At 39.2% G+C, this 24,569-nt stretch overlaps 2 protein-coding genes across 2 annotated transcripts; both read left to right on the top strand.

Annotated features, from left to right (window-relative positions):
* The first annotated feature begins 367 nt into the window (after positions 1-367).
* On the top strand, positions 368-6,532 carry LOC127516674 (gastrula zinc finger protein XlCGF8.2DB-like). Its single transcript, XM_051901491.1, has 3 exons — positions 368-453; positions 2,843-3,092; positions 3,907-6,532. Exons 2-3 carry the CDS (start codon positions 3,011-3,013, stop codon positions 4,788-4,790), a joined length of 966 nt encoding a protein of 321 aa, XP_051757451.1. The 5' UTR covers positions 368-453; positions 2,843-3,010; the 3' UTR covers positions 4,791-6,532.
* Positions 6,533-8,325: 1,793 nt separating this feature from the next.
* jph3a (junctophilin 3a) lies at positions 8,326-21,070 on the top strand. Its single transcript, XM_051901472.1, has 5 exons — positions 8,326-9,543; positions 14,512-15,274; positions 15,442-15,566; positions 16,673-17,958; positions 19,537-21,070. Exons 1-5 carry the CDS (start codon positions 9,162-9,164, stop codon positions 19,615-19,617), a joined length of 2,637 nt encoding a protein of 878 aa, XP_051757432.1. The 5' UTR covers positions 8,326-9,161; the 3' UTR covers positions 19,618-21,070.
* The last annotated feature ends 3,499 nt before the right edge of the window (positions 21,071-24,569 follow it).

Below are 24,569 nucleotides of genomic sequence, written 5' to 3'. Positions count from 1 at the left end.
CGTTTTCTACAACTATAGGGTATACTACAAACAGTTTACTGCAGTAAAAACTAAAGTATACTACAGTATTTATTAGAGTTGATCAGTTCACTATAGTTAATACTACAGTATGCTGTAGCATTCATTAACAAAGTGTTGTAAATACTATAATATATACATTATACTACAATTACTATAGTATGGTTCAAAAACACTATAGTGTTTACTATAAATTACTATTTTTCATAGTAGTAGGTCATGGTCCATAATAGTTAATTATATATATATTTTTATCCAAAACATGCCCCTTTTGGTGACTTTGTAGTTGTAGATTGTAGAATAATTATGATTTTGGCTATATTATAAGCTGAGTGAAAGCGGGACTTTAATTTTGCTTTTTGGGCCGCTCGTGCTGTGACGTCACTACGGATGCTCCGCGGACTGTTGGTTCATCAGTCTGAGGAAGAAAGCGAGGTGAGTATTTTGCATTGTTTTCAGGTGAATAAATTGATATTAAACGTTTAAACGTGGTATAATTTTTTTTTTTTTTTTTTTACAAATGTGCTCCAGTATCATGGCACTATTATTAAAGCTGTTTTGCGTTAGTAGCCTAATGTACAATGAATGTGTAAGTAATATTGCATTGTTCTATGTGCAGTGCTTATAGTTGTTCCTTTTTTTAAATAGCTTAAACATTGATAATATAGTAATGCACATTCATACATAAGGGACAGAGATAGTTACTTTGTAATGATCATTTCGGTGCATTTTCTAAAACTTTTTAATGTTGTGAGTTTATTCTACATGTTTTTGAATGTTCTCACAGCTCATTTTCCTTAGAATGGCAATTCTTAAACGCAGGCTGTTAAGCTCCAAAAAGACAATGTATGTACTATGAACGTAGTCCATGTGAGTCATCTTCTTAAGTTAAGAAACCGTCTGAATTTTTAAAGTGGGAATTTGTAGCAAGGGTGCCGCCATCTTGCAGTACTACAACCTGGTTGGCTCTATTGGTTTAATGGAGATTATTATTTTGATTCATGCTGTTGAATTTTGCATGGTATGGTGCACAAGTTGTGTGGACTACTTTTAACCTTTTATGGCTTGTTTCCACCTGGTGTTAAAATGCGTTTTCGGTGATCCGATCACAAGTGGCCTCCGAGTGATGCCCTGGGTATACTTGTTTTTTCTGGGTATACTTGGTCGAACACGCAGCCTTGGAAAGTATACTTAATTTGACTCGTATGCATACACAGCCGTTCGACCCATGCGCAGTTATAAGAAATCTTTCGCCACATGTTACAACCCATGTAAACATCTTTGTACTCTTTCATGCTAGAGTGGGTGGGCAGCAAGAAGGCGGTGCTTTACTGTGGTTTGGGATGTGTTCAGGACGGATAAAGTTTCCACTACAAAAATTTGAAGTGGTCACATGCATTTTTGACTTCCTCCGTAGATGCTTTCAGTGATCCAATCACAAAACTTTTTAGATCCCTTTCCATCTGTATTTAGCGCTGGCCACTTGTAACCAGATCACCTAAAAGCATCATAATACCAGGTTGAAACATGGCCTTAATGTTCTACAAGTACAAGTGAAAAATCACATTTTCCCCAACCACGATTAAACCCACATAAACAACACATTTTAATATAATGCCCTTTTTAAAATTTATTTCGGTATTCATGATGTAATATGGTCAAGTTCAATTTTGACTAAAACACTTTCTCTTCTGACCATTTCACCCCACCGCCACAGAAATTTTATTTCCCCATTGCCATATTACTTTTTTTTTTTTTTTTAAATACTTGCTCTGCAGCTTGGTGCTGATGCAGGAAACTTGGGTGCGGCTGCACCAAATGCAAATTTGAAAATGGGAGTAACATACTCCCAAGTTTACATATTACCAACTGCTCTTAGACCTCTGAAACCCATGATGAGAAGCACAAGTGCTTGGATTTCATGTCATTGGTCGATTTTCTACCATTGTGCCGAATGGTTCTTATTGCAAAACTACATTGAGCTGGCCCAGCTAGTGTTGCGAAATCAGAATAAAGGGGCAGTCACACTACACTTTTCATTCCATTGACTTAAGCTTCGAATTTCGGTCTCAAATTCCTTGGAGGAGCTCCAGAAGGATTAAAGGAGGAGTGATGACGAGAGGACCAGGTTCCCGCATCCTTCTTCCCTGAACTTAAACCTTGTTACAGTGGTGCTGAAACCCAGGAAGATTGAGGTGGGAACCGGCGAACGTTCAACATAATTTTAATCACAAAATAACATAAACAACAAAATGAAAGTAAAGCAGAAGCTCCTCACGGACGACTGCCCGTGAACTAAAACAAAACAACAACATAAAATTCAAGCATGGTCCTCTCTCGTCTTCCACTGTCGGCAGTCCTCCTTTTATCCTTCCGGAGCTCCTTCGTGGGACTCGAGACCGGTGTGGAGCACAGGTGATGCTCATTAACACTTGCGCCACCGAGCTCGCTCCATTCCCACTGCTCTCGGCCCTGCCCTGCTTGCCACAATTACTATGACATACAAGTTGGCAAGGATGCTACCTGCAGACGTGGACCAAGGAGATGCAAGTGTAAAGACAGTAACATCAGCTTTCCCTCTGAGTATCACAATGCTAGGCCTCATAAACAGATAACTTCCTCAGGTGGGGAGAATCCACCCACAGGTATTGCAGCAAATTAGGAAGGATTGACGGAGTTGGTAAGGTAAGGGTACTGCACATCCATTAGTGATTCATGAGGGGGGTACACAGCATACGCCCTAAGTGCCATAAGTAACAATGTCATTTGGCTGCATGTTAACAGGTGGCGGTATAAAAAAGGATTTGGTTATTTATTTTTACAGGTTTGGTCCTGTAGTCCTCCATGCCACACAGCAAATCATACAACACAATATGGAGTGAAGCTACTCCCACAGCAGTTCACCAATAAATGTTGGAAGCATTCCCATCAAAGGAGCCAAATTGGTACAAGCCAGCTGTAACAACGCATTCTACGTGACACTGTCGTAAAGATGGAATTTGTCGAAGAGAGTGGAGACATCAGTGATGCTGAATCATGCAGAATGAATGATGAAGATGTGGAGGAACAACGAGGTTGGTGTCCATTTATAATTGCTTGGTAATCACTACTGAGAAACCATTAAGGCACATGTGTCGAACTTTGCTTCTTCAGAGTGTAGCTCCAGCCAGCTCCAAAAAACCTGCCTGGAAGTTTCTAGCAATAGACCTTGATTAGCTGGTTCAGGTGTGTTTAATTAGGGTTGGAGCTAAATTCTGCAGGACAGTGGCCCTCCAGGAACAGAGTTTGACAACCTTGCATTAAGGAAGTGATCTCAAACTCAATTCCTGGAGGGCCACAGCTCTGCACAGTTTAGCTCCAACCAGCTCCAACCTCAAACACCTGCTTGGAAGTTTCTAGTAATCCTGAAGACTGTGATTAGCTGTATCAGGTGTGTTTGATTAGGGTTGGAGCAAAACTGTGCAGAGCACAATTCTTGGCCCTCCAGGAATTGAGTTTGAGACCACTGCATTAAGGTAACAAAGTTTCTGGCAGTTTGCCAGATTTGCTGGCTTTAGTTATACAACTTTAGAACTGTAGAATAACAAAGACTTGAACTGCATCTGTTGAATTTGCGTATTTAGCCGCGTTTCCACCCCAGGACCTTTCCCCAGAAACTAGGGACTTTTGGGTGGTACTCTGTGTGTTTCGACCACTAGGACCAGGGTCTAAGTTCCGGGTAAAAATTTCCCCCTCAGAAAGTCCCTGCTCGCAAGGTAGTACTTTTTCAAAGTTCAGGAATCTGCTGAACATGCTGATTGGTTGAGTTCATGCAGTGCGTGCATTCAAATAGTGTTTGCATTTGTCCTTCTTGAATTGATTATTAATATGCTACTATGTTTATTTTAGAACTGATGGAATCGAACGAGGAAAATCGGACACAGAATGAAATGGAGAATCGAGAATCTCCCAATTTCAAATATGGAGAAATCACTATTTCTTTACAAACAGATGGGGGTTTCAATCAAGAAGCCACAAATTCTTTCACATGCCACCATTGTGGAAAGACTTTCTCCCGAAAAGGACATCTGAAGTATCACATAAGAGTCCACACCGGTGAGAGGCCTTACAAATGCTCTCGGTGTGAGAAGACTTTCACACAAAAAGGCCACCTTGGGGCTCATATAATAACTCACACTGGTGAGAGGCCATTCACATGCCCTCAGTGTGGAAAGGGTTTCATGAGTAAAGGAAACCTTAACGTTCACATTAAAATTCACACCCGAGATAGGCCTTTTATGTGCCCGCAGTGTGGAAAGACTTACACGTGTAAAGGACACCTTAAGGACCACTTACAAAGTCACAATGGGGAGAGGCCTTTTACATGCCCTCAATGTGGAAAGAGTTTCACACGGAAAGGAAACCTTAATATTCACATTAGAACTCACACCAAAGAGAGGCTTTACACATGCCCCCAGTGTGGAAAGAGTTTCATATCTAAAGGACACCTTAAGGAACACATAGGAATTCACACTGGTGAGAGGCCTTTTGCATGTCCTCAATGTGGAAAGTGTTTCACACGTAAAGGAAGTCTTAATATTCACATAAAAGGTCACACTAGAGAGTGTCTTTACAATTGCCCTCAGTGTGGAAAGACTTTCCAAACTAAAGGACATCTTGATGGTCACATAAGAATTCACACTGGAGAGAAGCCATTCACATGCCCTCAATGTGAGAGAAGCTTCACTCAACGAAGACATCTGAAGCATCATATAAAAATTCACACAGGTTGAGAGGCCTTTCTCATGCCATCTTTGTGGTAAAGGTTTCACACAGGGGCAAATTCTCAAATTTCACCTGCAGTTTCACTCTGGAGAAAAGCCATTTGGCTGTGATGAGTGGTAAAATATTTGTTTTGGAGTCGCTGCTGAAAAAGCTGAAAACGCATTCAAATTAGCAGCCTTATTCATGCTCTGTTTGCGGGAAAAGTTGAAGCGGCACAAAAGAATCCATACTGGAGAAAAACCTTTTCAAGTGCTCACATTGTGGAAAGGGGTTCACTGAGTCTGGAAACCTGACAAAACATGAAAGAGTCAACAGAGAGAAGACGTACCACTGCCTTTCATGTGGGAGGAGATTTAGACAATCAGGTAGTCTACTGGCTCATATAGAAAAGCACTGTCCGCAAGTGGTCACAGTGACCAACCTTCAGGATTCTGTTCCAAGAACGTTGTGTAAAATTTGTACCCGACAATGGAATCCGTCAAACAGTAGGATTAAGGCCTGTTCACACCAATTCAGATGTTTGGTGCGATAAACATTTTAATTAGAATGAACGGCTGTTAATGCATCTGTTCAGACCAACATGAACATTCCCAGGCTGTCAACGCAACGTTTTTTATGGAGAGGTGTTCTAATCTTTTTCATTGTACTGCGAAGAAGCTGGTGAAGAAACCTCCCTTTATTGCTTCACCCCCAAAATAACAAGCACGCTATGGAACAGTTGCCTGTGTTCACAAGTATCAGCTGAGATTCAACAACAGCATATCTTGGTTCTGTGAAACAGCAAAAACCAATGTTACTCGCGTATCGAGTAGAAACAAAGCAACCTCAGCATTTCCCACTCTCTAACGTCTCTCCAGCACTGGAAAGCTTTTCCAATATTAACATGGGTCCTAGCTCTTGCTTGATCGAAACCCTTCTTTTTCAAATTATATTCCTCTGACCTTTACTCTTTGGTAATATCTCACCCATCTCTCTTTCTAAAGTCTTTCTACAAATGTCCTGCTTGCTCACTCTTTCTCCTCCCCCATCATGAATGGACACAACCCCTATTTGTGCATCATGAGCATTTACTTCCCATATTTGAGCATCATGAGTTTTACGGCCCCTATTTGAGCATCATGAGTGGATACACCCCAATTTCAGCATCATGAGCGTTTACGTCCCCTATTTGAGCATAATGAGCGTGTACACACCCACTATTTGAGCATCGTGAGTGGATACTCCCCCTATTTGAGCATCATGAGCGTATACACCCCATTTGAGCATAATGAGCGTGTACACACCCACTATTTGAGCATCGTGAGTGGATACTCCCCCTATTTGAGCATCATGAGCGTATACACCCCCTATTTGGGCATCATGAGCTGATACGCCCCTATTTGAGCATCATGAGTGGATACGTCCCCTTTTGATGATTGGCTACAAGAATGTTTTGGTGAAACTTGAATTTGTTTTTTCTCCGATTTACACTGCCAGGACTATGTACAAATACAATATTTTTTTCAGCACACACACACACAACAGACATCTAGCAAATATTCACAAAATTGTTTGTTTAGGAGTTGATTTAAATTTTAAATCACGTTTCTTGGAAATTGCTTTCTGCACATTTAAGATTTCTGCATTTTTGGTCACAGTCCCAGAGCAACTGCTGTTTTTTTTTTTTTTTGTTTGTTTGTTTGTTTTGATGTATTTGTTTCAGTGCCATGTACATAATTGTCCAAATAAAACACAGTCCTTGAAATGTGAATCGTTGTGCTGGAAATTTTAGGTAGGACCTTTCATTTCTTTTTGAGTAGTTTCTGAGTCTGTGATGTATTTCATTATTGAGAAAACTGTGATAAATATTTGATTATTTCACCCAACCCCCATTAGTGGCCTTAAAACCAAGGCCACTAATGTGTAGTATCAATTTCCTGAGTGCAGAGAGCAAATATTTTCAATGGAGAGTTTCAATAGTGTATAAACATAGTATTGGGTGAGGTAATGTAGTAATTTTCTTGAGGATTTCAGGGCAGTATCAAATGCTGTTCCTATTTAATCTGTACAACATTGCAAACTAGAGCCTGAATGTCCCCTTCTACAACACCAGGTGGAGCAGCTGCAGATTTTCATTGTGTTTTTGCTTAAAGGGATAGATCACCTAAATTCTGTCATCATTTACTCACCCTCATGTCCTTCTAAACCTGTTTGACTGTTTTTTGTTCTGTTAAACATATACAAATATACTCTGAGAAATGTATTATTCGTCCATACAGTGGAAGTCAACCAAACTGTTTGGACATTCTTCAAAATATGTTTGAAGTCATGGAACTACATGCAGGTGAGTAAATGCTGCCATTTTAATAAACCAGATTCAAATTGGGTCTGAAAGCCTAATCCATTACAAATCAAGACTGAATTTATTTAAACCATTTGTTTATTCATGTAAGGATGCAGTTGTTTTTACTTGTTTTATTAGCATCTTGCCAATGGCGAAATGTGTAATTGGATCCAGTTCTTTGTGTTGTTTGCAGTGATGCTTCCAAAGCAGTAGGCTGCCACCTATCAAACTACTAACGACATAAATTACCAAGCTACATAATGATATTTTCAGTTTCTAACGACAAAGATTACTGCCAAGCCCTCTGCGTCCATCTGTCTGCATGTCAGAAATGTTACTGTCAGTCATGTATATCACAGTTTCAATTGTTGGGTGTTTGTTGCAAAGTCTCATCCATGTGGAAGCTCTCCCAACCATACAGAGGTCAAGCGGGGCAGGAATACATTGATTGAAAGCCCAATGTCAAACAATCCGATATTTTTTCTCACGCAAACAGTACACTCTCAGACACTGCCAGTGAACAACAGCGTTCAGGCAGTACCCAAAATGCCATTTTAGAGGCTGTTTAATAAACTTATTTTTAGTGCTGTTTCTGCATATGCATATTGTATAACCTCTAAAGAAGGAGGTCCTTTCAACATTGTTTCCCATGAGCATAAATTTGAAACTGATCCAAGAATACATCTCATCTTTTTTGTCTGATGAAGGTGAACGTATCTTCAAAACAAAAAAGTTATCTGTCTACATCACTTCATTTGTATATACTAATTTTTCTTTTATGCATCTTAAAAATGACACCCTAGAATGCATTAATACCAGTAAATGAGGTGTAAGTCATGTCACAGTTATTAGCAGTTCAGATATAATATAAATCAGATAAAAACATTATTGGACAAAACAAAATTAAAAAATACTCCTCTCTCTCTCTTTTGGAGTTCGCTTTAACTCAGGTTATGCATGTTACAACAGATCTACTTATGCAAATTATACACTGGTTATTGCATTTTAAATGCCATGAGATTCTATAATATATGTCCAATCTAATATTTGGTGTAGGACTGAAAAACAAATTGCGTTATGCAGATATCATTAGAGAGTGTCATGAGGGAAGGGGTTATATGGAAATGGATAATTAGGGAAGCCATTGTATGCATATGACTTTCTTCGCCTCTATCCCTTTAAGAACAACAAGGAGAGCATGAGTGGGGGAGGGGAATGGGTTGGGGTGGAACAGTCCTGTAATGAGCATATTCTACAGACACTCAGCATCATATGGCTTCAGACCATCATGGATACACACCTTCAAATATGCACATAAACATGAAGGAGGAGAGGACCAAAGAGCAGGAATAAACTGATATTGTGACGCTTTTAACCAGGAGACGTCTTCCAGGAGAGAAGCTTCACCTCTACACCACAGCAGGAGCGCAGAAGGGAAAAGAGAGCGAGAGGGAGCAGCGTTAGGAATGCTGTGCCAGATTGATCTTATTTAACACGTTTTTAAGCGAGGAAATGCTGTCGAAAACATGATCTAGAGGGAGGCCGTGACGCCATCCATGCTTCGAGGCTTCAGATGCCCTCCTGTACACCTGCATTTTTGTGGTACGTTTGGGGGCCGTGTAATGTCTGATTGAGTGTATCAATGCTGCTGCTGTGTGGATCTCTTCGGCTGTGGAAAAAAACTAGGCCTTGTTTGCCTGCTGATCTCCACGCAGGGAAGGCGGAACGCGGCTGTGTGCCTCAGCCTGTTGGGACCGTGCAGAGAGGAAGGGAGAAGCTCACCATCTGCATGCCCGTTGGAAGTAGCATGCACAATAAAGACATCCATGACCAAAGGCCGTGCACAAACCGGCAGGAGCTATAACACCAGGATGGTAGCCTGGTAAATTCCTTTTCACCCCTTTAAACGGCCTGGACTGCTTTTTTTTTCTATACAAACGAAATCTACTTGAAGGAATATTGCTGTAACACTTCCTGCCTAGTTTATCACAGTCTTCCTTTTTTTGCACTTTTTCCCACTTGACATTCTGAAGATTTGCCAAAACCTGTTTCATGCATGTCCACTGGAGGCAGGTTTGACTTTGATGATGGGGGGTCGTACTGTGGAGGGTGGGAACAGGGCAAGGCGCATGGCCGAGGGGTCTGCACGGGGCCCCAGGGCCAGGGGGAATACGCGGGGGCCTGGAGCCATGGATTCGAAGTTCTTGGAGTTTACACTTGGCCCAGTGGGAACAGTTACAGAGGAACCTGGGCGCAGGGCAAGAGGCATGGCATCGGTGTGGAGAGCAAAGGGAGGTGGGAGTACAAGGGGGAATGGACACAAGGGTTCAAGGGGAGGTATGGGAAGTTGGAAAGCATTAGCAGTGGCTCCCGTTATGAAGGCACCTGGAGCAATGGCTTACAGGATGGCTATGGCTCGGAGACCTACTCGGATGGAGGTGAGAATCAAATGATATCCTCTATAGCAGTGGGTTAATTCAATAACTAGATATATATTTGTGCATATAAGGGTAGCAAAGTAAATAGGCGTATACACTATGATTCCCATAAGTTGTCCTAAAAAGGATGTACTTCCAATCATTCCTACAGTATTTTGGCACACATTCACCGTAGAAGCCACATTCTATAAAATGCTGGATTAAAAACAACCCAAGTTGGGTTGAAAATGGACAAACCCAGTGATTGGGTTGTTTTAACCAATTGGTTGGGTTAAATGTTTGCCCAACCTGCTGGGCAGTTTTAGTTAACCCAACTATTGTTCAAAAATTACTATATGGCTGGCTTAAAATAAACTCAAATTAGGATGGAAATTAAAAATCAGACACATAATTACTAGAGGCAACAATAATAATCAAAAGGTGAACATTTATTAATATACTTTAACATACTTTGGGTTCATTTTAAGCACGCAATAAAGTCATTTTTAAACAATAGCTGAGTTACATAAAACTGCCTGGCAGGTTTGGCAAACATTTAACCCAACCAATGGGTTAAAACAACCCAATCATTGGATTTGTCCATTTTCAACCCAACTTGGGTTGTTTTAACCCATTGGTTGGGTTAAATGTTTGCCCAACCTGCTGGTATGTTAAAGTATATTAATAAATGTTCACCTTTTGACTATTATTGTTGCCTCTAGTAATTTACAACCTAATTTGGGTTTATTTTAAGCCAGCCATATAGTAATTTTTGAACAATAGTTGGGTTAAATAAAACTGCCTGGCAGGTTTGGCAAACATTTAACCCAACCAATGGGTTAAAACAACCCAGTCATTTGATTTGTCCATTTTCAACCCAACTTGGGTTGTTTTAACCCAGTGAATGGGTTGTTTTAACCCATTGGTTGGGTTAAACGTTTGCCCAACCTACTAGGTAGTTTTATTTAACTCAACTATTGTTTAAAAATTACTGTATCGCTTGCTTAAAATGAACTCAAAGTATGTTGGAAATGAACATTTGTTAAATTTTAATGAATAATCAAACAATAAACATTTATTAAATTGCTTATTAGTTCACCTTTTGATCATTATTGTTGCCTCTAGTAATTATGTGTCTGTAGTAATTTTGGGTTCATTTTAAGCCAGCCATATAGTCATTTTTTAACAATAGTTGAGTTAAATAAAATGGCCCAGCAGGTTGGGCAAACATTTAACCCAACCGCTGGGTTAAAACAACCCAATCGTTGGGTTTGTCCATTTTAAACCCAACTGGGGTTGTTTTTAACCCAAATTAGGCAGATGCCTGAAGCTAAACCAGTGGAAAACCACTGATCTTTGCAAGTGCATGAGCAACGACACATATTATATGATCTGTGAGTTGACAAGAAACACTTTCAAAGTCAGAGGAGACAACAGCAGTTCAGTATTAGTCTATTAAATTACAGAAATACAAAACAGAAAGCTCCCTTTCCAATTGTATAACACTGAGTGATTCTACAACTGCTCTGCTTCAGTAATACTCTACAGCAGATTTAATTATTAGCACAATAACGCGCTCTACAGGATAACATTTCACCATATGAACTATAATTTACAGCACAGACGCCTCTGTACAGTAAATTACCATGGAAACCGACCGACAGCAGGTCATTGTGTCACTAGAGACTCTTCGCTGTGCTCGCTGATTGGCTGTTTCACATTCTTGTGTAATCCGCTTCCCGACGCGCCACGGAGATTAATGCGGAACATAGTGGTGCTGTGATTTGGGCATGAATCACACGCGAACGGAAACATAAATAAACGTTTATGTTCGGATCACACGACAGGCGTCCTCTTTATTTGAAAGATCGGGTCAGACTTGAATCCAAAGCTGAATGAGATCGATGCTGTCCTTAACCACTCGCTCGTTAACTAACCAGGACTGTAATATTTTGCCAAACCACCCAACAACAGCGAGAGAACGAGTGTCGAACATTTCAGCACCCTGGACAGTTACTGTCGCTGCGCAGAATCTTTTACCTTTAAACCGTCTTTGTAACAACATACAACTTCACATTTGTTCGAAAAGACTACCTATTTCCTGTTAATATTAATAACTTTTGGCATTTAACAATATAACACTCATATTTTCCTCTGATTTTAGATAGCTGTGCATATGTATATCAGGAAGTCCTGTAAGCTATGTACATTTGCAACATTTTAACCCTCTATGGTGTCGTCATTTATTAATAACACAGAGAAAATTGCATTTAAAATACAATAATAATATTTAACCAAAAAAAATTACATTTTAGTATTATCATATGACATCCGCTTCAGCCAATAAAATTAAAATCTATGTGCCATGTGCTTGACATTTTTGGTAACAAGGAAGTGAAGGAGACATGTTAGGTCACATGCTGTCAAGGAACCATTGTAATTCAATTGTGTCATTGTACATCCAAATGTGGACATTTTTAATGCACATTTTGTAAAATCAATAACTCAAAGACCAAAAAAATCTGCATAAATGATAAAGTCCTTTTAGGGATACATATGTTCTGTGTATCCGCACTATTATCTGCAGTGTAATAGCCTTTTTTGCCTGTATTTTAGGTTGATGTTAGTAAGCTAGTATTGATGATAGTGACGGCAGTGCATCAGAAAATACGGCTGTCATAAGAAAGGAAGAAGTTGAAGATTAAGGAGGATAGAAGCAGTGAGGGTGATGGCAGAGATGAAGAATATAATCATAGATTGTTGTGGAAGTCAGGAATTTGGTTGGCCTCATGGCACTGACAAACAAATGCTCCAAAATTGATGACTAAACCAGTCAAAATCGAGTTATGTGTGGACTGAAAAAGAAGTCTTGTTAATTTTCACTTGTGCTACAATCATTCACTCTAAAAAACACTGGATTAAAAACAACCAAATTTAGGTTGTTTTCAACCCAATGGCTGGGTAAATATAGGACAGAGCACATGTTTGGTATTTTTACACAGCAAATTGGATTTTTTTTACTTCATACATGAATTAATGTTTACGGATCAAATCCTCTAAACTTTTTTAAATACTCCACACAACCACTGGTGTGCACTATAATTCCTTTATTTTCGATCATATTTTATAGTATAGCATATTTTACATAGTTTTTTTAATACATATTGCCTACATTTAAGCTCGTTTAACAAATATTAGAAGTAAAAATTAAACATTTAGAAGTAACTCGAGTGTAATCGACCAGTCTCTGTTGTCCTGTTTCCACCGTAACGGCGCTGGATCTCGTGCCGGAGATGACTCGCGTTCGGCGGGGGAACAGCGAACTTCAGACCGCCGCCTGTGTTTCACTCGTAGCTGATAAATGCTGTGACTGAGTCCATAACCTGTCCATAAATAATCAGTGTACAGTTCTGACAACGTATTTTAATATCCTACGTATTTGTATTCTGTATCTTTTTGAATAAAATCATGACATTTTATGCAAGGCATCAGGTGTTTCTATCACGCGAAAAGACCGACGCGACACTTGTTTCGGTGAAACGCCGCTGTATGTATCTTTGCATAAATTTAAACGATATACAGAACAATAAAGAATTTTTTGAAAAAATAAATCGTACACAAACTGTATTTTACCGAAGACATGCACCAATTTGACGGAGCAGCACTGCTCTCTCCTGAAGAGGTTGTAAAAAGCTCGCGATAAATAAATCAACCTCTGGGTTATTACGTCTGACCCAGGATTTGAGAAGCGTCTCGCTGCTACTTTTAGGATTTGGGTAACAGAAAAACTACCCAAAAACTGGAAAAATAACCCCCCCAAAAAATGAAGGCTCAACCCAGGACTTGGGTAGAAAAATATCACAAGATTTTTTAGAATGTTGATTTCGAATTCCAAGAACGAAACAATGTTAAAGTTTTTTTCATTTTTTTTATTTTTTTTATGTTTTTTGAAACACTAAGACATGGTTTCACTGTTTTCCAGGCAGTCTGAATTTTGTGTCAAGTTTTTGACATTTTCACATCCAAATGAAATATAGTAGGCCTAAAGATTAAATGAAATGTTAAGACTAACGCTAAGACCTTTTCGGATAGTGAAAATGCATTTCAATGTGTGTGAAGTTTCAGACAATATGCCAAAAATAATTTACCCCAATAGGACAAAGTCAGTTATAATTAATGAAAAAACAGGTTAAAGGTCAGATGTAAAAAAAAAAAAAATATTTTGAGAAATATTATTTAGCCTTAAATATATGTAAAAAATAAAGTCATTGATTTTTTATAGCTGTGATTTCATAATTAGTCCCATAAGCCTCTTTTCCACCGAAATTACCTGGAACAACCTGTCCCAGAAACCTTTTCCTCCAGACCTGTTGCTGTCTGCGTTTCCATTGCAGATTCCATTGAAGATTAAGTCCGGAGATATAGGATTGCGCACAACTTTCCAGTTCCTGCTGGATTTCGTCCTCCGCATATAAGCTTAATAAAGCCTCAACCTCGTCGTCGGTCCATCTGTCGTTTTTTTAAACTCCATTGTTGATTCGAATACCAAACAGCTCTTACTGCACGCATCGCAAGACTGGTGGTTGAAATAAAATGCTGCGTGGAGTCAACCCAAGTCCAACCCCCGAAAGTTCCTAAAGTACTACCTCGTGAGCAGGGACTTTCTGAGGGGGAAATTTTTACCCAGAACATTATTAAGACCCTGGTCCCTGCGGTCGAAACACACCGAGTACCACCCCAAAGTCCCTAGTTCCTGGGGAAAGTTCCTGTGATGGAAATGCGGCTATAGAGGGTTAAACATGTTAAATCAAATTACCTCAAATTAGCTTTTTGCCATTGCACACAATGACCTCATGAATAAGGAAGATTTTGCAGTGCAAATAAGTGTTTAGAAAAAAACTGTCATTTACTGTCGTGTTTTAGGATGAAACCCCCATTGTACAAGTGATATGAATAATGAACTTTGCTCCATTTCTGTTCCTTTCCCAGGCACATACCAGGGCCAGTGGTTGAGTGGTATGCGTCATGGCTATGGGGTGCGACAGAGTGTGCCTTATGGCATGGCAGCCATCATCTTCTCCCCTATGTGCACCTCCATAAACTCCCTACGATCCGATCACAGCGAAGGGGCCCCCACTCCAGAAGATGGCTCTGGTGTCAGTGGGGTATCTGGCAGTCCGGTGGGGCGTAGTGGCTTTGTACTTTGTGCTCACAGTGAAGCAGACAGGCACAGGAAGAGGAAAGGCCGCTTCCGACAGTCCATATTGAGCGGTTTAAAGTTGCGAAGGTCTGAGTCCAAGAGCTCTCTGGCCAGCCAGTTAAGCAAGCAGAGTTCCTTCTGCAGCGAGGCAGGTATGAGCACAGTCAGCTCAGCTGCCTCAGACATCAACTCCAACGTCAGCTTAGGTGAAGCGGAGGCAGGGGGCAGCGTGGACGCCACTGTCACCGAAACATATGCTGGCGAATGGAGGAATGACATGCGATCGGGGTGGGGTGTAAGTCACCGCTCGGATGGGCTTCACTATGAAGGTGAGTGGTTTGGGAACAAGCGGCACGGCTATGGCTGCACCACCTTTCCAGATGGAACCAAGGAAGAGGGAAAATACAAGCAGAATGTTCTGGTGAGTGGCAAGCGGAAAAACCTAATACCACTCCGTACCAGCAAAATCCGTGAAAAGGTGGATCGTGCTGTGGAGGCTGCCGAGAAAGCTGCAGACATAGCCAAGCAGAAGGCAGAGATTGCATTGTCCAGGTAAGATATAAAGAGTTTCTAACATGAGAGAGCAACATTTGTGAGTTGACCATTTGAGCAAGACACAACTGAATGAAACCCAGCTTGCTTATTGGTAAAAATGTTGATTTGGAGCATCAAAATGAAATAAAATGCTATTGAACCAAACTTTCTTCCTCTCTTTGCAGGATGAGCCATGCCAGAGGAAAGGCAGAGGCTGGAGAGGGAGTCGCACAGAGAGCCCTGGAGGAGTGTCGTCTGGCCAGGGCTATAGCCAAAGAACTTTCCCCCTCTTTCCATCACTATGGGAATGGTCAGTCAAAAAAACAAACAAAACAAAAACAAACAAATATATATAAAAGAAGAAATAATTCTGTAACATACAGTACTGCCACAGAATCATTGAGCACTATATCTGTAATGCATAGGCCTATAAGAATGTAACTCATACTATATTACATTTATTTATACTCAGGGCCTAAATTTAAAAGATTAGTTCACTTCAGAATTAAAATTTCCTGATAATTTACTCACCCCCATGCCATCCAAGATGTTCATGTCTTTCTTTCTTCAGTCAAAAAGAAATTAAAGTTTTCAAGGAAAACATTCCAGGATTTTTCTCCATATAGTGGACTTCACTGGGGTTCAACAGGTTGAAGGTCCAAATGTCAGTTTCAGTGCTAACGGGTTAACGGGCCAGTTAACAGGCCAGTGCTGCATCTTCACGAAAGTTTCATCCTTGCCAATTTAAAAATTCAAGGGCATAAAGGCCTGAAAGGGAACTCAATTCATTGCTCGCGAACTGTGTGGGAAGTTTAAACATCTGAAGCCGCGCCCAGAAAGCCACATTTCAGACAGTGCACGAGATCTAAATTGAGCTCTTTCACGTATTCCTGCACTTGAATGGAAAAATGCACACAGATTGTGTCAAAAACGCCTGTCTCAGAGAGTGTCCTAGTAAACATAGTCGGTCATGTCTTAAATGTATGTAAACAGTTGAGAAAGAAAACGCACATGCATCAGTATATTGGATCTGTGCATTCGGTCTTTAAGTGACAGCAGCCTAATATTCCTGCTTCTGTCTGTGTTTTAAATGTTAAAAAAACTCACTGCTCTTGACTGAATAACTTTTGTAACATTAACAAGGATTAATCTATGTTTCATTTATATAGTGAAGACTATGCAGTGTTATTTAACAATTGATTAGCCTACTTTATTCAATTTCTCTACCTGAAAACTACTGTTAGACCTACCTGAAAAACCTATTTGTGCTATTGCTTATAATTTGATTATTTGTTCGTATTCATCAAAATTCCATTTGAGAGCAATCTAACTTTCCCAAAATACCTTTGTTGATTATGATAGTATTTTAGAATGCATTACTTAATGTGACCATGTCTCGATATTTCCGTTTACTAGGACTGGAGTGCCAGAGACCAAAGCATCAGGACAGGAAAGAGAAAGACCTGGAGGTGGTCTCCACTGGCACAGACAGCCCTGAGCTCTGCACACCAGACACAACACCTCCAGCCCAGACGCCTGACCTGAGCCCAGTTCTGAGCAGCCCACCCTCACCCCCCTGCAGCCCACCTACTCATCGTAGTAGGAACGCTTGTTTCATGCGACAGAGTGCTGTGGACGAACAAGGAGGGGCAGAGATTCAGGTACTGGTGGAAGGTAGAGGCATGGACAACATGAGAGCTGGGGCCAACAACTGGACTGCTGAGATGTATCCTCACAGAAGAGGAAGCAAAGGGGAGAGCAGTCGCTCCACAACGCCATCCCTGCTGGAAGAGGAGATCGGTCACATTAATGGTCATGAGAACTCCTCAACTCATCACCCATGGGAGAACGGCTCCTCTAATCACAAGCCTATTGAGCATATGGCTTCTGAGAAGGTGTGGGATCAAAAGCCCTGGAAACATCAAAAATCCAAGGAACATACAATTTCCAGGGAACGAGAACGTGAGCATAAACCATCCAATCACAACTCTGTTGATTGCGACTCTTCCAAGTTCAAACCACAGGTGCACATATATTCCAATCACAAGTCCACGGGTCATAATTTATCCAATCACAAGACCAATCAGCATGCTTCCTCCAATCACAAACCAAAGGACTTTATTTCTGCACACGAAAAACCACACGTTTCTTACCATTATAACCCCCAAGAGCATGTTTCCTCCTATCACAAACAACACGAGCATGTCCACTTCAACCACAAGCCAAGAAAGTCCTTTACCAATCATACGATTGGTGAGTCTAGCTTAAATGCATACCAGCTGTCAGACCGTGGAGCCAACAACTCCACTCTGGAATGGACTGTTGAAAACAATCCCCAGTGGATCCCTTCCCATTCACATCTGCAGGAGAAAGAAGGGGAAAATGATTATCGGGTTGAAATGAGGTTCCAGCCCCTAGACTCCGTTTCCCAACAGAACTTTGGCTCTGGCACGAAAGGCTCGGGTCTCCAAGGGCACAATTTGCAGAGACTACGTCAGCGAAACCATGAAGGCAAAGAATGGGGTCTTGCAGCCAGGGAAGGTTCCATGGACTCTGTGCAGATGCTCGACACCTTGAATGTTGGGGTTGACGTGGAGGAATGGCCTTTGCACAGGGACATTACTCTTTCACCCCCTTTAACGTCTTCTCCAGAACCACTGGACCAAGAAGTAGAGCATCTGAACCTGATAAAGGCAAACTCAGTAAGTAAACAGTGTGACGGCCTCTGGGAATGAAAGGTGACAATGCTCTTTATGCCAGCGGTCACAAACTAATATACCCTGCAGAGTTTTGCTCCAACCCTAATTAAACACACCTGATCCAGATAATCAGGGTCTTCAGGATTACTAGAAATTTCGAGGCAGGAGCTGGTTGGAGCTAAATTCTGCAGGACCAGGAGCTCCAGAAGCTGAGTTAGAGACCAGGCCTTATGCTGTCATTTAATGGAGCATAACATTTAGGTTCTGGTAATAAAAATCACATTCATTTTCCACTTCAACCTTTATGCTTTATGCTTCTGTAGAAGCCACAAGGCAATGTGACTTAAAGGGATAGTTCTCCCAAAAATGAAAATTATCCAATGATTTACTCACCCTCAAGCCATCCTAGGTGTATCTTCTTTCAGACGAACACAATCGGAGATATATTTTAAAATATCCTGGCTCTTCCAAGCTATAATGGTAGAGAATATGGGGCGCAATTTTGAAGCCCAAAAATATGCATTCATCCATCATAAAAGTAATTCACACGGCTCCAGGGGGTTAATAAAGGCCTTCTGAAGCTAAGTGATGGGTTTTGTAAGAAAAATATCCATATTTAAAACTTTATTAACTATAATAACTAGATTCCGGCAGACGACCATACGCATGGAGCCGTAAAGATTACTTTTATGATGGATGGAGGTATTTTTTTGGGTTTCAAAATCTCGCCCTCAATTCACTACCATTATAAAGCTTGGTAGACCCAGGATATTTTTTTTTTAAATATCTCCGACTGTGTTTGTCTGAAAGAAGGTAATCATATACACCTAGGATGGCTTGAGTGTGAGTAAATCATGGGATAATTTTGATTTTTTGGGTGAACTATCCCTTTAACTTTATTTTTCAAGCAACTGTGTTTAGTAGCTCAGTTCCTGGTGCAGGACTACACTACCCATAATTAAGAGAGAGCTCCACCAATCAGAGTCCACCATAGAAATGTAGTCACTCACAACTGACCGTTCACGCCCTGGGTATACTTCTTTTTTTTACGCATATGCTACACGCACAGTCGAACGCACAGCCTTGGAAAGTATACTTCATTTAACTCGTACGCGTACACAGGCTTTCGACGCATGCACGATTGCCACCTTGTGGATAAAGTAAAAAATTAAATGCGCATGTGCGACCTGCGCGTACAAAAATCTGGCGGTGCACATACAGTACGCACGTAGTCTTCTGATTACAAAATTCGCATTACACGTGCACTGTACGCTGACCCTCGTGTACACATAAAAAATGAACTATACTTTGGGCTTTACTCCCATTTCAGCGCTGGGTGATTTCATTCAAAGCTTAGAACTGTATTTTTTATTTAATTCCTATGGAGAAATGAATAGGAAAAATACTGAAAAAAGGGTGCTCTTGGTGTCACTGTTGGGTACTATTTGCAGTATATATTTAGTGGTACAAGGAATAAATATTAATATGATACCTTTTATTGGTTTAAATACGTTTAAGCTTGTGATACGATTGAAAGCCTTACAGTATTTCTAATGGCAATATTTTGCTCTCTTTCTACAGGGCTCCAGCTCTATCCTGGTGGTCTTGGTGATATTACTCAACATCGGTGTAGCCATTTTGTTTATTCATTTCTTTATTTAATCATACGGCCTCTAGAATGTCAATAACAGCATTGATCATCATCAAGAGTAAGATATGCACACTTAGCACCACTTCTTAATATAAGGAACCCAAAAATTACAGTAGTAAATGTCTGTGTAAGTTGGGCAGGTCCATGTAAATTGTAAACTTCTTTTATGGTTCAATTTATTATATAAATCCATTAGTTAACTTTGCTTACTTTTTTCCTCCATTCATAATAAAGGTCCATTTACAATATTCTGTAGATCTGAAGTATTACGCACATTTAGGTTTTTAAATATACGGCTCGTCTGATATGTTTTACCACATCTTTAACAGTTACAAAAGATTATTTCACTTATTTTCTTTTCGAATGCACATCAGGCCTGAGACTCTGAAGATTAAAGATGGTCTTGTGGTTTTATGTACTATGATATAGTTGATGTAAGGTGCAGTTCACACTAATACATATATATATATATATATATATATATATCCAACCAGTCTGAGACCACACATCCTCCCACTGTATTCCAGGGTACAGCCCTATATGATCGCTGCAGACACTCGTTGCATCATCCATAGAAAACAACTGATTCCAACTCATCTACATACCCAGATTTGACACAACTATAGGTCTGTGGTAACAGCTATCTTCAAGGGCTTCATCATTCTCATACCGTTTTAACCAGAAAAGCCTGCAGAATTCTTTCCACACTTCTAATAATCACTGAATTTCAGCACAATCTAGTCGTGTAGTTCGTTTTGATTCACCGAATACACCATTGACACACTGCTATGCCAGAGTCACCGCTAAAGCAACTTCTGTGTTTTCTCGTACACCACATCACATCTGCTATGTGACATAAAAGTACAACAGAGGTGCAGCAGTGGTTGAGTATTCCGGCTCATACTCGATGATAAGGTTTGAGACTGTTTTCAATATATATTATTCTATACTACTGAACATATTTTAACAAGTTTGCAAGATATCATTGATATGCTGAGTGCCTTTTTTAATTGAGAAACCTTCCCAGCGAGCAGGTTATGTACAGGTGACCGCTCATACAGAGGTCACGTGAAACGGTTTGTCTCTTATCCCATCCAACCTTTGAACAAATCAAGTTGGCTTAAGAACTGAGCCTAAGCCTGTGGAGATTTTTACAGCATGTTTGTTAGCCTGTTCTCTTCCGCTGTTACTCTGTGTGATTTTCTGCCTGTCTCTCTGTCCAGCAACTTAGATAACAATTGGGACTGAAAGCAGTGTAAAAAATACCAGCTTATGTTTCTCAGTGGGACCTGACTGACATTATCTAAATTAATGAATGATAAACTGCTATTGTATATTTTATACTACTCATCCAGTGATATCATGTTGTGAGATCATTGCATGCCTAAGCATGCCCTTTCTTACGCAATGATTTATGAGATTGTTTCCAAGTTATGTGGAAAATTAATAAAATGTTTGAGGTTATGTTGTGGCTCGTGGTTTTCACCGAAAACGCTCATGTAAAAAAACACAATCAGCAGGTTTTCAGTTTTTATACCGACCCCACCGAAAAGACATTATATGAGGAGACGAGCCACTCGTGAGTAGCCTATATATGTATGAAAAATTATAATGAATATCTTTGATAGCCAAAATGACATATTTATATGTTTTTTCCTGTGAAAATAATTTCTTCATGCCTTAAAATAGCTTGAATTTAACTCTACACCCTTGCTTCATTTAGTATATGCTGACTCATGAATATGCAAATTAGTCCCCACCTCCAGATATCCACTTGGTCAACTGGAGTAAACACTACACAATGGTAAATGGAAATATTGGTTTAATTCAGCCATATTCGTTTGAACCAGAAACTGATTCAGAAGAAGAAGTGGAAGAGCGAGACAGGATCATCTATGTATCAGAATGGTAATGTGTTTTATGTATCGCTCTCTACAACGTCAGACACATAATGTAATTAATATGATTAGCCTTTGGCTTGATTACATTATCAAACAGCTAATAATGTGTTGCTAATGTCACACAAACCATGTTCCCATTCGCCCTCTCAGAGTCAGACAGATGCCTTCTAAAAAATGTAACGTTAGGAAACGAGGAGAAAATACTGTTGTCTGTTGAATTTGCACATGGTTTGACTTAAAGCACTTTAAAAACAATTTTCACCACAAGGGGGTCTTTAAAAGAGCCAGTCTCATGTTTATTTCATGTGCATAAGCGGAACCAGCCTGAAAGACACATTTTATGTTTTGTGTGATTTGAGACACATTTTGACACAATCTTGACCAAAAGTTCTGGAGATTTCAATCCCTCCAACTTCAAGTAGATGACGCTCTGACTGGAAATGTTCCAGGGGAATTATCAATATGGTCACCAAGTGGACTGACTGTATTTAACCCTTTCATGCATACAGGTCACTACAGTGGACAGCTATTCAAAAAGCATTTTCTTGTATATGCATGGGTTTTGATGGCATAGTTGCACATCAACCTCTACAGCGGACACTAGTGCATCATCCTATACATTGCCACCAAGTGGCAAACCGTTGTATGTTGATTTTTTTTCCCCTTAAAACCAAGATGGCTGATGGCCGGTCAGAAATGCCAAGTTACTCTGGAATATCAATCCATTCCTTCTATCCTAGGAGACTCTTGCAGGTAAAAAAAATATTGTAGCATCAAGCAATATCTAATGAGTAATATCACAGTTAAATATTGTATTGATTTTAGATTGGGAGAAAATTCTGATTATCTGTCCACTATAGTGGACATCATGCATCAATAGCTATATTTCAGCTACAATTTATACTATTACTGTGACTGTTGTTCTCGTACTCGTTACATCAAAAAGTAATCTGATTACGTAATGCACATTGTTTTTAATGCATTACTTTACCTGTAACATCAAAAAGTAATCTGATTATGTAATGCATGTTACTTGTAATGCATTACTTGTTTGATTAAAATGTAATCTGATTACGTTTTGCACTTTAATTGTAATGCATTACTTTACTTGTAACATCAAAAAGTAACCTGATTACATAATGCACTTTAATTGTAATGCGTTACTTTACCTGTAACATCAAAATGTAATCTGATTACGTAATGCACATTGTTTTTAATGCATTACTTTACTCGTAACATCAAAAGTAATCTGATTATGTAATGCACATTACTTGTAATGCGTTACTTCACCTGTAACATCAAAAAGTAATCTGATTACATAATGCACATTACTTGTAATGCATTACTTTTACTTCTTAGATCAAAATATAATCTGATTACGTATTGCACATTACTTGTAATGCATTACTTTACTTGTAACATCAAAAAGTAATCTGAGTACGTAATGCATGTTACTTGTAATGCACTACTTGACTCGTAACATTAAAAAAGTCATCTGATTACATAACGCACATTACTTGTAATGTGTTACTTTTCTCCTTACATCAAAAAGTAATCTGATTACATAATGCACATTACTTGTAATGCATTACTTTTACTTCTTAGATCAAAATATAATCTGATTACGTATTACACATTACTTGTAATGCATTACTTTACTTGTAACATCAAAAAGTAATCTGATTACATAATGCACATTACTTGTAATGCATTACTTTTACTTCTTAGATCAAAATATAATCTGATTACGTATTACACATTACTTGTAATGCATTACTTCACCTGTAACATCAAAAAGTAATCTGATTACATAATGCACATTACTTGTAATGCATTACTTTACTTGTAACATCAAAAAGTAATCTGAGTACGTAATGCATGTTACTTGTAATGCACTACTTGACTCGTAACATTAAAAAAGTCATCTGATTACATAACGCACATTATTTGTAATGTGTTACTTTTCTCCTTACATCAAAAAGTAATCTTATTATGTTATGGATATTACTTGTAATGCGTTACCCCCTAACACTGCTCATTTCAGATGAGACTGACAACACCTGATCGTTAGTTTTTCTCAGAGGAGAGCTATGTTAGAAATGTGTCCATCTTGATCATAATCAGATTTATCATCTAATAAAGGTAAATTGACATACTCCGATTACCTTGACAGGTTGTAGAGATCTCTGAAATCACAACATGAGGACGTGATTCCATCAAAGATACGCAAATATTTTTTTGTATATATTTTATAGTTCTCACATTATTTTATATAACTGTATTGACTGGTTTGTTAAATACACACAACATTGCTGTGTTATTACTGTATTATGTTTAATACACCATCTCTTCAGTTCAAACCATAAACGCATGCTGGACATCTGGAAATCTCTTTGAAAAATGTGTAAAAAGTTACATTTCAAATCTTGTTTTTCATGCCCTAAGAGCAATAAAAACACATGGGGGGAAAATCCTGACTGAGGTTATCATAATTCATGCATGAAAGGGTTAAAATGACTCAAATTCACCCAGCTAACAAAAATATGTTCTAAGAATGTTTTGCTAACATTCTCATTAAGTTATGAAAATGTTATTTCTGAATGTTCTCAAAACGTCTAGTTTTTTTTTTTTTTTATGTTTTAAAAACGTTTTTTTTTTTCTTGGTTATGTGAACGTTAGAAAAAACATTAATGGAATGTTTTCTCTAATTCATGCTTTTGCAAATATTATGGGAACTTTTGAATGTTATCTAAACCATCTGAAAAAGTAGTTTATGTAGTAACATTTAAAAAACATCCAATAGATAGATAGATAGATGACACATCAAGGGCATATAAGAATCCAATTCCTTTAGGATTTACACATATGTAAAGCTAATATAGGTACAAGTATAACTGGAGTCGAACAAAAATATTGACAAAATATTTAATATGTATTTCAGAATACACAATATCTAAATTGCACATGCTGGTTACTCTAAACCAGTCCATATCTGCACGTTGCAACGCCATTGTGAGGACACACACTTACTTCATTATTTGATCATTTTTAACATTATTACT

This window comes from Ctenopharyngodon idella, chromosome 7 (genome assembly GCF_019924925.1).
Source record: "Ctenopharyngodon idella isolate HZGC_01 chromosome 7, HZGC01, whole genome shotgun sequence".
NCBI lineage: Eukaryota > Metazoa > Chordata > Actinopteri > Cypriniformes > Xenocyprididae > Ctenopharyngodon > Ctenopharyngodon idella.
The sequence above is the reverse complement of the archived record's forward strand: the minus strand, read 5'-3'. Positions and strand labels throughout refer to the sequence as shown.